The 14,252-nt window shown below is 43.6% G+C and overlaps 1 protein-coding gene across 1 annotated transcript in view; it reads left to right on the top strand.

Moving 5' to 3' along the window:
• Window positions 1-1,750: 1,750 nt before the first annotated feature.
• LOC111841889 (adhesion G protein-coupled receptor E5-like) overlaps window positions 1,751-14,252 on the top strand; it is a 29,876-nt gene continuing 17,374 nt past the window's right edge. The window contains exon 1 of the mRNA XM_072711793.1: window positions 1,751-2,188. Coding sequence (XP_072567894.1) covers window positions 2,158-2,188 — 31 coding nt within the window. The 5' untranslated portion in view covers window positions 1,751-2,157. The remainder of the gene's footprint in view (window positions 2,189-14,252) is intronic.

Genomic DNA, 14,252 nt, shown 5'->3' with positions numbered 1-14,252 from the left:
CCGAGCGTAAGAGTCCACCCAGGCCTGGATAAGACACAGCCGAGCGTAAGAGTCCACCCAAGCCTGTATAAGACACAGCCGAGCGTTAGAGTCCACCCAGGCCTGGATAAGACACAGCCGAGCGTTAGAGTCCACCCAGGCCTGTATAAGACACAGCCGAGCGTAAGAGTCCACCCAGGCCTGTATAAGACACAGCCGAGCGTTAGAGTCCACCCAGGCCTGGATAAGACACAGCCGAGCGTTAGAGTCCACCCAGGCCTGGATAAGACACAGCCGAGCGTTAGAGTCCACCCAGGCCTGTATAAGACACAGCCGAGCGTTAGAGTCCACCCAGGCCTGTATAAGACACAGCCGAGCGTTAGAGTCCACCCAGGCCTGGATAAGACACAGCCGAGCATACTTCTCTCGCTGCCTTAGAAGAGCAGACGTATTGTGTGATGTGGATGAGGCTTTGTGGCCTGACGCAGCCCAGAGACATGAAGCTGGTGAATAATGTCTGTAATGTGCAGTATTTACAGTAACATACATTTACCAGCTTCATGCACATTTTCTTTTCTTTTATGTTCTTTGCAGCCTGGATAGATTTTTTTTTCCTCGTTCATGAGTTGATACTGTTGATTTTGGAGCTTTGCATTTGAGAAAAATAAAATATTTGAAACATGATCTTGCATGTGGTGTTTTTGTACACTTTCAATATTCTATGAATGGAAACCTTGATGAATTTGAAATATATGGTTCCTGGTTGTATGAAGTTTTTAAAGTAGTGTTCTGAATTGATCCTTGTTGTATTTTGTGATCATTGTGTGTTTGATCATTTTTGCTTGTTTGTGTGTGTCATCTTAGTGAAATATGTCCTTTAAGTGATTTTAAGTTGACTGCTTTTGAGTTGTTAATCTAGGAGTTGCAGACATCATTTCATGGTTTAAGGTATTTTCAACAACAGCAGTATTCCTGCATTTTTAAATCTTGGCGATAAAATTCTCCAAGCAGTGGAGTGGAGAGTGGGATGTGAAGATCCTGACTAATTTTGTAGCAAGGGTTTCAAAATGCTGCAGTATACCTTATTACCATAATACCAGCCAAGTTTAGTAACAACCTTCAAACTGTTAATATACTGTACTCATTTAACTACACAGCTTGTATTTGTGTCTGTTGCAATTCATCTGTTCTCTTCTGCTTTGGAATATCAGTGCTGTATGCATGCGCTGGCCTCAGCGACTTATGCCCACTGAGAAATGTATGTGTATCAAAGCCGTAATTTTGGCTGGAACATTGGGGGGGTTCAGGTCTCCACCCATTATGGGGGAAACATGATTATTGGGGGGGTTGTATTAGCTGGTTTTGATTTATTGTGGGGGCTACAACCCCCCCCCCATAATTTACACCCATGACGTGTATGCAGCAGTAGTATGTACAAAAGTAAAGTAAAAACCCATTTTGAGTGAGGCCCCAAAGTGTTCAGCGTGCTCTGCTGGGGTTTCACCCTGATACTGCATCTACCTGAATTGTACGTGTAAGCAGCCCTCTGCCACTGCTATCTTCATACAATCTTTACGCTGTGTGTGTTTCCCTCTGCATTGTGTGTGACTGTGTGGGCGTCCATTTGCCTGGCTGCTTTTGTTTGGAGAGAGAGAGGCATTTCCATCCAGCAGCTGCCATTTACCGGCATCCGCCAGCCCCCAACCCCCCCTCTGTTCCCACTACCCCACCCCCTCTGCAAAGGAGTTCCCCTCCTCAAGCATGCATCTCAGGGGAGTGGCTTGGGCAGATAAGTGAACAAACTCCAGCTGCTATTGTGAGCAGAGACGGAGTCACAGAGAAGTGAGAAAGGCAGGCAGACCCTGGGGAAGAAACACAGTGTGGAGAGAGACCAGGGAGACTCGGTGAAGAGAGTCAGAGGTGGGGAGAGACCAGGGAGACTTGGTGAAGAGAGACAGAGGTGGGGAGAGACCAGGGACACTCGGTGAAGAGAGACAGAGGTGGGGAGAGACCAGGGAGACGCACAAGCACACAACAACTGCTAGAGGCAAGGATTGATCCTGTTCTGGGATACAAAGGACCCCCTGTCTTTTCCAGGGAAGCAGGATTACAGCCTGACCTGAAACACATACGCTCTTCCTGAAGCTTCATTTGCTGGACTTACTTTCTGTTTCCATCATGGGATCCAAAGTACATCTCCTGATTCTGGGTGAGTCAGAGTCACGATCACACTTCAAGTCCCAAGGAGACGGGAGTGTGGACAAGCCATGCTTTAAATAGATAGATAGATAGATAGATAGATAGATAGATAGATAGATAGATAGATAGATAGATAGATAGATAGATAGATAGATAGATAGATAGATAGATAGACTGGTTGACTGACTGACTTTGAAGAGAATTGCAATTACCTCTGTATTTATCCATAAGAAGCTGTTTGTTGCTGTGTTTATTTATGGAGTTGTACGTGTATGTGTGTGCGTGTGTGTGAGCGGGTTTAAATATCTTATGGGGACATAAAGTCCCCATAACGTGATAAATATCCAGTTTTTTTCCCTTATGGGGACCGGTTTCCTGGTCCCCATAGGGGAAAACTCTATTTTATAAAAATCGGTGACTACTATGAAAACACTAAAAATGCAAAAACTATTTTGTTAGGTTATGGTTATGGTTAGGGCAGGGTAGGGGTTAAGGTTGTCATAGTTAGCGTTAGCACTTTTCCCATTGAAATGAATGAGTGGTCCCCATAAGAATATGTATACCCTACGTGTGTGTGTGTGTGTGTGTGTGTGTGTGTGTGTGTGTGTGATCATGTACATATTACATTGTGGGGGCAATGAGAAACTCGATTTAAAAAAAAATCTGAATGCAATTACAAAATTAAAAAATGTCAAAAGCTGTGTAAGATTAAGATGTAACATTAAATACAGTTTTTTGCATCTAACCAGAAGTATGTGTGAGGTGCTTATGAGGATATATAAAAAAGAAGAGCTATAAATGAATGACATAGCGTTATATAAATGTAAAATGCATACAGGCTGGAGGAAAATGGCCAGCAAGGCAACATTTACAAATAATTATAGTGTAAAGTAGAAGAGTGCAGTTGAGGCAATATTTACATAAGAATATAAGAACTATACAAACGAGAGAACATAAGAACATAAGAACATAAGAACTATACAAACGAGAGGAGGCCATTCGGCCCATCGAGCTCGCTTGGGGAGAACTTAACTAATAGCTCAGAGTTGTTAAAATCTTATCTAGCTCTGATTTAAAGGAACCCAAGGATTCAGCTTGCACTACGTTATCAGGAAGACTATTCCATACTCTGACTACACGCTGTGTAAAGAAGTGCTTCCTTAAATCCAGTTTGAAATGTTCTCCCGCTAATTTCCACCTATGGCCACGAGTTCTTGTATTTGAACTAATGCTGAAGTAACTATTCGGTTGAACAGCATCCAAACCTGTTAGAATCTTATAGACCTGGATCATGTCCCCCCTCAGTCTCCTTTGCTTGAGGCTGAACAGATTTAGCTCAAATAACCTTTCCTCGTATGACATTCCTCTAAGACCAGGAATCATTCTTGTGGCCCTACGCTGCACCTTTTCTAAGGCCGCTATGTCCTTTTTAAGATATGGTGACCAAACCTGTACACAATATTCTAGGTGAGGTCTCACCAAGGAATTGTATAATCTTAGCATTACCTCCCTTGACTTAAACTCCACACACCTGGAGATATACCCCAACATCCTATTGGCCTTTTTTATTGCTTCCCCACACTGGCGAGAATGAGACATGGAAGCATCAACATACACACCAAGGTCTTTCTCATAATCAGCTACCTTTATTTCAGTAGGTCCCATAAAATACCTGTACTTTATATTTCTGCTCCCTACATGGAGTACCTTACATTTGTCTATGTTAAATTTCATCTGCCAGGTGTCAGCCCAGTCACTAATTAAATTAAGATCCCGCTGTAGCTGCTGAGCCGCTAGTTCAGTATCTGCTACACCACCCACCTTGGTGTCATCTGCAAATTTCACCAGTTTACTGTATATATTGGTGTCTATATCATTTATGTAAATTAGGAACAAAAGTGGTCCTAAAATTGAACCCTGCGGTACCCCACTATGAACGCAGGCCCACTGTGACATCGAGCCTCTTATAACTACTCGCTGCTTCCTATCCGTTAACCAGTTATCAATCCAAGTCGCTACAGTTCCTAAAATACCTGTCGCTTTGAGTTTAAGTGAGAGCCTCTTGTGGGGAACAACATCAAAAGCCTTTTGGAAATCTAAATAGATGACATCATAGGCCTTCTTATCATCAACTTCCTGAGTAGCTTTCTCAAAAAACTCCAACAGATTTGTTAAACAGGATCTACCTCTCCTAAATCCATGCTGGCTATCCCTCAAAATGTTATTTGAGTCCAGGTAATCTACCATTTTCTCTTTGATTATAGCCTCCATAACTTTACCAGTTATACAAGTTAGACTGATTGGCCTATAGTTTGACAAATTACTTCTATCCCCTTTTTTCATTCAGCCCATCGAGCTCGCTTGGGGAGAACTTAACTAATAGCTCAGAGTTGTTAAAATCTTATCTAGCTCTGATTTAAAGGAACCCAAGGATTCAGCTTGCACTACGTTATCAGGAAGACTATTCCATACTCTGACTACACGCTGTGTAAAGAAGTGCTTCCTTAAATCCAGTTTGAAATGTTCTCCCGCTAATTTCCACCTATGGCCACGAGTTCTTGTATTTGAACTAATGCTGAAGTAACTTCAGTTGAACAGCATCCAAACCTGTTAGAATCTTATAGACCTGGATCATGTCCCCCCTCAGTCTCCTTTGCTTGAGGCTGAACAGATTTAGCTCAACTAACCTTTCCTCGTATGACATTCCTCTAAGACCAGGAATCATTCTTGTGGCCCTACGCTGCACCTTTACTAAGGCCGCAATGTCCTTTTTAAGATATGGTGACCAAACCTGCACACAATATTCTAGGTGAGGTCTCACCAAGGAATTGTATAATCTTAGCATTACCTCCCTTGACTTAAACTCCACACACTTGGAGATATACCCCAACATCCTATTGGCCTTTTTTATTGCTTCCCCGCACTGGCGAGAATGAGACATGGAAGCATCAACATACACACCAAGGTCTTTCTCATAATCAGCTACCTTTATTTCAGTAGGTCCCATAAAATACCTGTACTTTATATTTCTGCTCCCTACACACCGTACACACAGTGGAAATCTAAGTATATGACATCATAGGCCTTCTTATCATCAACTTCGTGAGTAGCTTCCTCAAAAAACTCCAACAGATTTCTTAAACAGGATCTACCTCTCCGATATTCATGCTGGCTATCTTTGAAAATGTTATTTGAGTCCAGGTAATCTACCATCTTCTCTTTGATTATAGCCTCCATAACTTTACCAGTTATACAAGTTTGTGACCTGACCTATCCATGTAGGAGCGTATAGGATGATATCAGGTTTTTTGCAACAGGAAGTATGTACAGAGAATTAACAAAATGCATTTTGTTTGCTTACTTAACGTTAATCTTAGGATTAGATAGGGGTCTCCACAAACATCTGTGAATGCAATCAAAAAACGTATTTTGTTTGGTTATTTGTGGTTATGATTAGGGCTGGGTAGGGCTTAAGGTCATCATGTTGGGATTAGCGCGAGAGAGAGTGAGAGAGAGTCAAACCAGTCTCAGGTACACAGGCTCACCCAGCCCCTATGCTCAGGGACACAAGCTCACCCAGCCCCTATGCTCAGGTACACAGTCTCACCCAGCCCCTATTAGGCTCATCGTTCTACTGGATTCCGGAAGAAAAGCCAATATCTCCTCAAGTATAATCAAATATTGACAAAAGTACGGAGAAAATTGCAGTGCAGGGAAAACTGGAAAGGAATTGCGTCTTTGGTACGTCAAAGAGAAGGCTAGGGCTCATTTTCCACTGGATAAATGATGGGAAAAGTATTTGTGGTTTGACAAACTCAGCACCACGGCAGACTGTGAAGGGCTCGCATAGTTTCAGCAAAGCCATGGAAGGTTTTGCTCAAGTTACTGTTGGGGAAACATCAAGGCGGATTATTTCTGACAGCTGGGAGCCACGTGTTGGCAGGAACGTGCTGGGTAGCGACCCGCAGGTCGCTGGCTGTGACTCACTGGCTGTGCCCAGGCACGTCAGCAGAAACGGCGCTCCCAGCAAGGCAGCTCTATTTGACACTAAGCACTTCTGTTTGTCCTCTCACATACAGACTCACAGTAAGCAGGCAGATGTCTGTTCGATTCCCACAGTAGCCAAAATGAAGCAGTGCTTTATTTGCCATTTGCACAGGTACATTGCAATGCGTTAGGTTTCACTTATGCCATGACACTGTTGAATTCACAAAACTAATTAGTCATAAGGCTGTTAATTCATTTTGTGTAACCGCACACCATGTACAATTAAATCACAGTAGTAAATCAATGTGCTATTATAAAACAACAAGTGGTTTCAAACTAATGACTGGCTTATTGTCTTAGCAATGAACAATATTTTGATTAATGGCAGCAGCTTGGGTCATATCTAAGCAAAATGTTTGATCATTGGTAGAAGAAAGTATATATCCCCCCCCACCCAGATCTGTAGATACATATACAATGGCGTAGTCCCGTAAATTCTGCCATCTCTAGATTACTTATAATCCATCCATCCATTTTCTGAAACCGCTGAATCCCGAATGGGTGCAGGGAACCAACCCTGGGCAGTCGGCAACACACCACAGGGCACAATGGAAATATTAATGCAAATTAATTATTTAAGGAGTAATGACAAGAACAAAAGTCTGTACATGTTGAGCACAGATGCAGGCTACAGCAGGGCACGCCTTCGCGGCGCTTCGTCGCAAATTCAAGTTTTGCTTTTTGGAAGTTGCTGAAATTTTTTTTTATAATATTTTCAATCCACACTTGGTTGAATTCAAGGATGTGGAACCTGCTGATAATAAATGCATTTTCGGCTCGTAAACGTGAAAATAATGCCTTTAGGTACAAACGTGAAAGCGAATGTGTGGTAGCCGTGGTATTAGTGGGTTAATGCTCTTCAAGCACCGTGTGGTTCTGCGACTCCGCAGCAGAGAATTTAATAGCATACTATGCATGTGTGGCAGAACAAATGTGTTGTGCTCCTGGCTGGTCTGTTTCCATAATTATCGTACCATGTCTTTAAATCGGTAGTAATTGCCAGCTAATTATTATATGCGGGACACAGGCATATACTCTATATAAGGGCCAGTAGTGGTTGTGACAATGAGTGCGTGCCCCGTTTCAAGTTTATCTGACCACCGTTATTGTAACAGGTATGGGAGCCTTTTCAATGTCTGTCTGCTTCCCCGGTTACACAGTTGTTTACAGACTCATGCCATCAAAACATTAGCACCTTCTTTTCTGGAAGAACACTGTATCACACACAGAAGAATGGCCTACAAAACACTAACAACACACATTACTACATGAAATATAAAGTGGATCATCAGTGAAGGATCATTTGTAAAGTAAATGTGATGTCATTTGTCATAAACATTGCATTACAAAACAGAACACTTCTTCACTCAATAAAATTTCCAGGAATGAACAAACCGTGTTGCAGTACATTTCAATGGTCTTTACTCCTTACTGTAGTGTAATTGCAGAATAATCAGTAGCAAAAAAAGGAAATATTACTTCAGGAAATACTACAGAAACAAAATGCATTGTGCATATACACACACATACAGTATACAGTATGTAGTATTTCAGGAAATATTATAGAAACAATACACAAACACATACACTGCTAAACCATCCTCTCCTCTGGATCTGGTCACAAGTTCTACATCACATCTGATGTCCTCTCTAGCGATACATCTAGGGTAGCAGCTCTTGGAAACACATCTGGTTAGGGAATCACCTGAGATGGATGCCTGCTGTGTTTGGTCTCATTTTATATCATGTCAGTTTTACAGTACATCCTGGAAGGGTCTTGATAATACTGTAGCAAATAGTAGTCATACAGCTTTGAATAAGCATATGCAAAATAGCCCCTAAAAGTGTAAGGTTTTGATAGTAGTGGGTTTTAAGTGAGAAATGAATCCATGCATTTTGTATGAAAGCAATGAGGAATAATTCACAATTTAGCCACATACACTGATGTCATGACAACTGTGTGTAGAGTTCTGACTTCAATATTGCAGAATGAGTCTTAGCAATCAATGCAGAAAGCAGGCGTTATGAGGAGAGGTTAGCTGAGCTGAATCTGTTCAGTCTCAAGCAAAGGAGACTGAGGGGGGACATGATCCAGGTCTATAAGATTCTAACAGGTCTGGATGCTGTTCAGCCAAATGGCTATTTCAGTATTAGTTTAAATGCATGAACTCATGGCCATATGTGGAAATTAGCGGGAAAACATTTTAAACTGGATTTGAGAAAGCACTTCTTTACATAGCATGTAGTTAGAGTATGGAATAGTCTTCCTGTTGTAGCACAAGCTAAAATGCTGAGTTCCTTTAAATCAGAGCTAGATAAGATTTTAAGAGCTTTAAGCTATTAGTTGAATTTTCCCCAAACAAATGGCCTTCTCTCATTTGTAAATTTCTTATCTTCTTATTCTCCTAACTATATGTAAAGAAATATGTAACTATAAGCCTAATCCAAATGAAAGGCATCTTAGAGTGGCATGTCAAAGAAGAATATTCATTCTGCTTCATCATCAGGGAGAGTGGTGTGTCTGAGGTTAGGGTTTGTTGCCACCAATTGGAAGGTTTCTGGTTCAAATCTTGTGAATGCCAGGTGTAATCCTACTCTTGTGGACCCTTCAGCAGGCCTGCAAGCAGCTCCTCCAGCCTACAGGGAAATTTGGGGGTTGGTGGCAGGATTGGCACTCCAGCCCCTGGAAATAACTCACATTGGTCCATTCATACTAGTGTGGTGCTGAGGTATCACTGTGGCTGCACTTGGGTTCTCCTCCCTGAGGTCGTTCATTGTGTGGTGGGTGCAGCAACACGGCGTCAGCATACGCTCCTTATCTCTACCTTCGTCGTCGTGTCTCAGGGCTGTGTCCTAGCGTCAGCGTACGCTCCTTATCTCTACCTTCCTCGTCGTGTCTCAGGGCTGTGTCCAGGCAAAGAACTTCACCTACATCACAGGCAAAGATCTGAGGCAGGGTGAAGAGGCAGGATTATGAGATGGCATGATAAGACAATGTGCTTTTCCCTTCACTATGTTCCTTGTTTGCAGAGTCAGGCTGTGAGGATTTATGTTTTACAGTTTTGCTCAGTTGCATAGACGTATCTATTTTCTCTAAACGACAAATGCTGTAGTGTATTTCTCCAAATTGCAGACACATTTAGCAAATTTTCATGTACTCTGAGCAAAATGAAGTGCATGTCCACACTTCTGATACATCAGAAACATGGTTTTCAAAGTAGGTCTCTATCATTGTTCATAGAGGATAGAAATTGCACAGAATTGCAAATAATAATTTTGTTTATTCATATTGGTATTTTTATACCCTCACCAAACAAAATCACACCAGAAAGTAAACATTCACAAATAATCTGTAACACTGTAAAAACCTATTCTGTATGAATCCTTTTGCCTCTGTTTGACCACAAAACTTCATCAGTATCACAAGCAAAATTTTCCAGAGCCAAATAAAGTTGAAAGAATCCATTTGAATGTCTTATCTTGGCCTGGCCATCTTCTACTCTAATGTTAGCAAAAGCATTCCTCATTGCTTGCATAGAGTAACAGGTTGATGAAGTTTGTGGTCGAATACCTTCCAGCATCAAGAGGAAAATAATTCAGAAATGGTGAATATAGTGGGATATAAAAAAGAGAACAGATGCTACATGATGGAAGCTGACATTGAATGAGAATGGGACACTTCATGGGGTTAAATAAGAATGTACAGAAAAGTAAGATGAGCAGTGTTGTTGGACCCAGTGCTTCATGGTGATGGAACACCAGCTGAGGCACCCTCTGTAAATGAGAACAGCACCTGCATACAGCTGAGGCACCCTCTGTAAATGAGAACAGCACCTGCATACAGCTGTGGCACCCTCTGTAAATGAGAACAGCACCTGCATACAGCTCAGGCACCCGCTGTAAATGAGAACAGCACCTGCATACAGCTGAGGCACCCTCTGTAAATGAGAACAGCACCTGCATACAGCTGTGGCGCCCTCTGTAAATGAGAACAGCACCTGCATCCAGCACAGGCGCCCTCTGTAAATGAGAACAACACCTGCATCCAGCTCAGGCACCCGCTGTAAATGAGAACAGCACCTGCATCCAGCTCAGGCACCCGCTGTAAATGAGAACAGCACCTGCATCCAGCTCAGGCACCCGCTGTAAATGAGAACAGCACCTGCATCCAGCTCAGGCACCCGCTGTAAATGAGAACAGCACCTGCATACAGCTGTGGCACCCTCTGTAAATGAGAACAGCACCTGCATACAGCTGTGGCACCCTCTGTAAATGAGAACAGCACCTGCATACAGCTCAGGCACCCGCTGTAAATGAGAACAGCACCTGCATACAGCTGAGGCACCCTCTGTAAATGAGAACAGCACCTGCATACAGCTGAGGCACCCTCTGTAAATGAGAACAGCACCTGCATACAGCTGTGGTGCCCTCTGTAAATGAGAACAGCACCTGCATACAGCTCAGGCACCCGCTGTAAATGAGAACAGCACCTGCATACAGCTGTGGCGCCCTCTGTAAATGAGAACAGCACCTGCATCCAGCACAGGCGCCCTCTGTAAATGAGAACACCTGCATCCAGCTCAGGCACCCGCTGTAAATGAGAACAGCACCTGCATCCAGCTCAGGCACCCGCTGTAAATGAGAACAGCACCTGCATCCAGCTCAGGCACCCGCTGTAAATGAGAACAGCACCTGCATCCAGCACAGATGCCCTCTGTAAATGAGAACAACACCTGCATACAGCTCCGGCACCCGCTGTAAATGAGAACAGCACATGCATACAGCTCCGGCACCCTCTGTAAATGAGAACAGCACCTGCATACAGCTGTGGCACCCTCTGTAAATGAGAACAGCACCTGCATCCAGCTCAGGCACCCGCTGTAAATGAGAACAGCACCTGCATCCAGCACAGGCGCCCTCTGTAAATGAGAACAACACCTGCATCCAGCTCCGGCACCCGCTGTAAATGAGAACAGCACCTGCATCCAGCTCAGGCACCCGCTGTAAAAGAGAACAGCACCTGCATCCAGCACAGGTGCCCTCTGTAAATGAGAACAACACCTGCATCCAGCTCCGGCACCCGCTGTAAATGAGAACAGCACCTGCATCCAGCTGTGGCACCCGCTGTAAATGAGAACAGCACCTGCATCCAGCTGTGGCACCCTCTGTAAATGAAAACAGCATCTGCATCCAGCACAGGCACCCGCTGAAAATGAGAACAGCACCTGCATACAGCTCCGGCACCCGCTGTAAATGAGAACAGCACCTGCATACAGCTGTGGCACCCTCTGTAAATGAGAACAGCACCTGCATCCAGCTCAGGCACCCGCTGTAAATGAGAACAGCACCTGCATCCAGCTGTGGCACCCTCTGTAAATGAAAACAGCATCTGCATCCAGCACAGGCACCCGCTGTAAATGAGAACAGCACCTGCATACAGCTGTGGCACCCTCTGTAAATGAGAACAGCACCTGCATCCAGCTCAGGCACCCGCTGTAAATGAGAACAGCACCTGCATCCAGCTGTGGCACCCTCTGTAAATGAAAACAGCATCTGCATCCAGCACAGGCACCCGCTGAAAATGAGAACAGCACCTGCATCCAGCTCAGGCACCCTCTGTAAATGAGAACAGCACCTGCATCCAACTCCAGCACCCTCTGTAAATGAGAACAGCACCTGCATCCAACTCCAGCACCCGCTGTAAATGAGAACAGCACCTGCATCCAGCTCAGGCACCCGCTGTAAATGAGAACAGCACCTGCATCCAACTCCAGCACCCTCTGTAAATGAGAACAGCACCTGCATCCAGCTCAGGGACCCTCTGTAAATGAGAACAGCACCTGCATCCAGCTCAGGCACCCGCTGTAAATGAGAACAGCACCTGCATCCAGCTCAGGCACCCACTGTAAATGAGAACAGCACCTGCATCCAGCTCCGGCACCCGCTGTAAATGAGAACAGCACCTGCATACAGCTCCGGGACCCGCTGTAAATGAGAACAGCACCTGCATACAGCTCCGGCACCCTCTGTAAACGAGAACAGCACCTGTATCGAGCTTCGGCACCCTCTGTAAATGAGAACATGAGAACAGCACCGGCATCCAGCTTCGGCACCCTCTGTAAATGAGAACAGCACCTGCATACAGCTCCGGCACCCTCTGTAAATGGGAACAGCACCTGCATCCAGCTCAGACACCCTCTGTAATTGAGAACAGTACCTGCATCCAGCTCAGGCACCCTCTGTAAATGAGAACAGCACCTGCATCCTGCTCAGGCACCCGCTGTAAAGTCTATAATAGCAGGAAATAGTTGTTTTTAATGGGATATCTGCATAGGTCTACAGAGGCCCATTATTAGCAACAATTAGACCTGTGTTGCAGTGGAATTTTGTGTTTGCTAATGCAAATGTATCATATTAATATGTTAATTGATCATTAGAAAAGTCTTTTGCAATTATGTTAGCACAGATGAAAACTGATGATTTGCTGATTAAAGAAGCAATAAAACTGGCCTTCCTTGGACTACTTGAGTATCTGGATCATCAGCAATTGCGGGTTTGATCACCTAATTTTTTCACTTGACTATCTATCTATCTATCTATCTATATATCTATATATATATATATATATATATATATATATATATATATATATATACACTCACCTAAAGGATTATTAGGAACACCTGTTCAATTTCTCATTAATGCAATTATCTAATCAACCAATCACATGGCAGTTGCTTCAATGCATTTAGGGTGTGGTCCTGGTCAAGACAATCTCCTGAACGCCAAACTGAATGTCAGAATGGGAAAGAAAGGTGATTTAAGCAATTTTGAGTGTGGCATGGTTGTTGGTGCCAGACGGGCCGGTCTGAGTATTTCACAATCTGCTCAGTTACTGGGATTTTCATGCACAACCATTTCTAGGGTTTACAAAGAATGGTGTGCAAAGGGAAAAACATCCAGTATGCGGCAGTCCTGTGGGTGAAAATGCCTTGTTGATGCTAGAGGTCAGAGGAGAATGGGTCGACTGATTCAAGTTGATAGAAGAGCAACTTTGACTGAAATAACCACTCGTTACAACCGAGGTATGCAGCAAAGCATTTGTGAAGCCACAACACGCACAACCTTGAGGCAGATGGGCTACAACAGCAGAAGACCCCACCAGGTACCACTTATCTCCACTACAAATAGGAAAAAGAGGCTATTTGCACGAGCTCACCAAAATTGGACAGTTGAAGACTGGAAAAATGTTGCCTGGTCTGATGAGTCTCGATTTCTGTTGAGACATTCAAATGGTAGAGTCAGAATTTGGCGTAAACAGAATGAGAACATGGATCCATCATGCCTTGTTACCACTGTGCAGGCTGGTGGTGGTGGTGTAATGGTGTGGGGGATGTTTTCTTGGCACACTTTAGGCCCCTTAGTGCCAATTGGGCATCGTTTAAATGCCACGACCTACCTGAGCATTGTTTCTGACCATGTCCATCCCTTTATGACCACCATGTACCCATCCTCTGATGGCTACTTCCAGCAGGATAATGCACCATGTCACAAAGCTCGAATCATTTCAAATTGGTTTCTTGAACATGACAATGAGTTCACTGTACTAAAATGGCCCCCACAGTCACCAGATCTCAACCCAATAGAGCATCTTTGGGATGTGATGGAACGGGAGCTTCATGCCCTGGATGTGCATCCCACAAATCTCCATCAACTGCAAGATGCTATCCTATCAATATGGGCCAACATTTCTAAAGAATGCTTTCAGCACCTTGTTGAATCAATGCCACGTAGAATTAAGGCAGTTCTGAAGGCGAAAGGGGGTCAAACACCGTATTAGTATGGCGTTCCTAATAATCCTTTAGGTGAGTGTGTGTATATATATATATATATATATATATATATATATATATATATATATATATATATATTTTTTCAAGAGGTCTGTAAGGTTGTAATTGCTGCAAATGGAGGACTCCTTGATGAAATCCGTTTGAAGTCTGAAGAACTCAATTATTATTTAAATT

This window comes from Paramormyrops kingsleyae, chromosome 5 (assembly GCF_048594095.1).
Source record: "Paramormyrops kingsleyae isolate MSU_618 chromosome 5, PKINGS_0.4, whole genome shotgun sequence".
In the NCBI taxonomy this organism is placed as follows: domain Eukaryota; kingdom Metazoa; phylum Chordata; class Actinopteri; order Osteoglossiformes; family Mormyridae; genus Paramormyrops; species Paramormyrops kingsleyae.
This window is presented reverse-complemented; position numbering and strand designations above follow the sequence as displayed.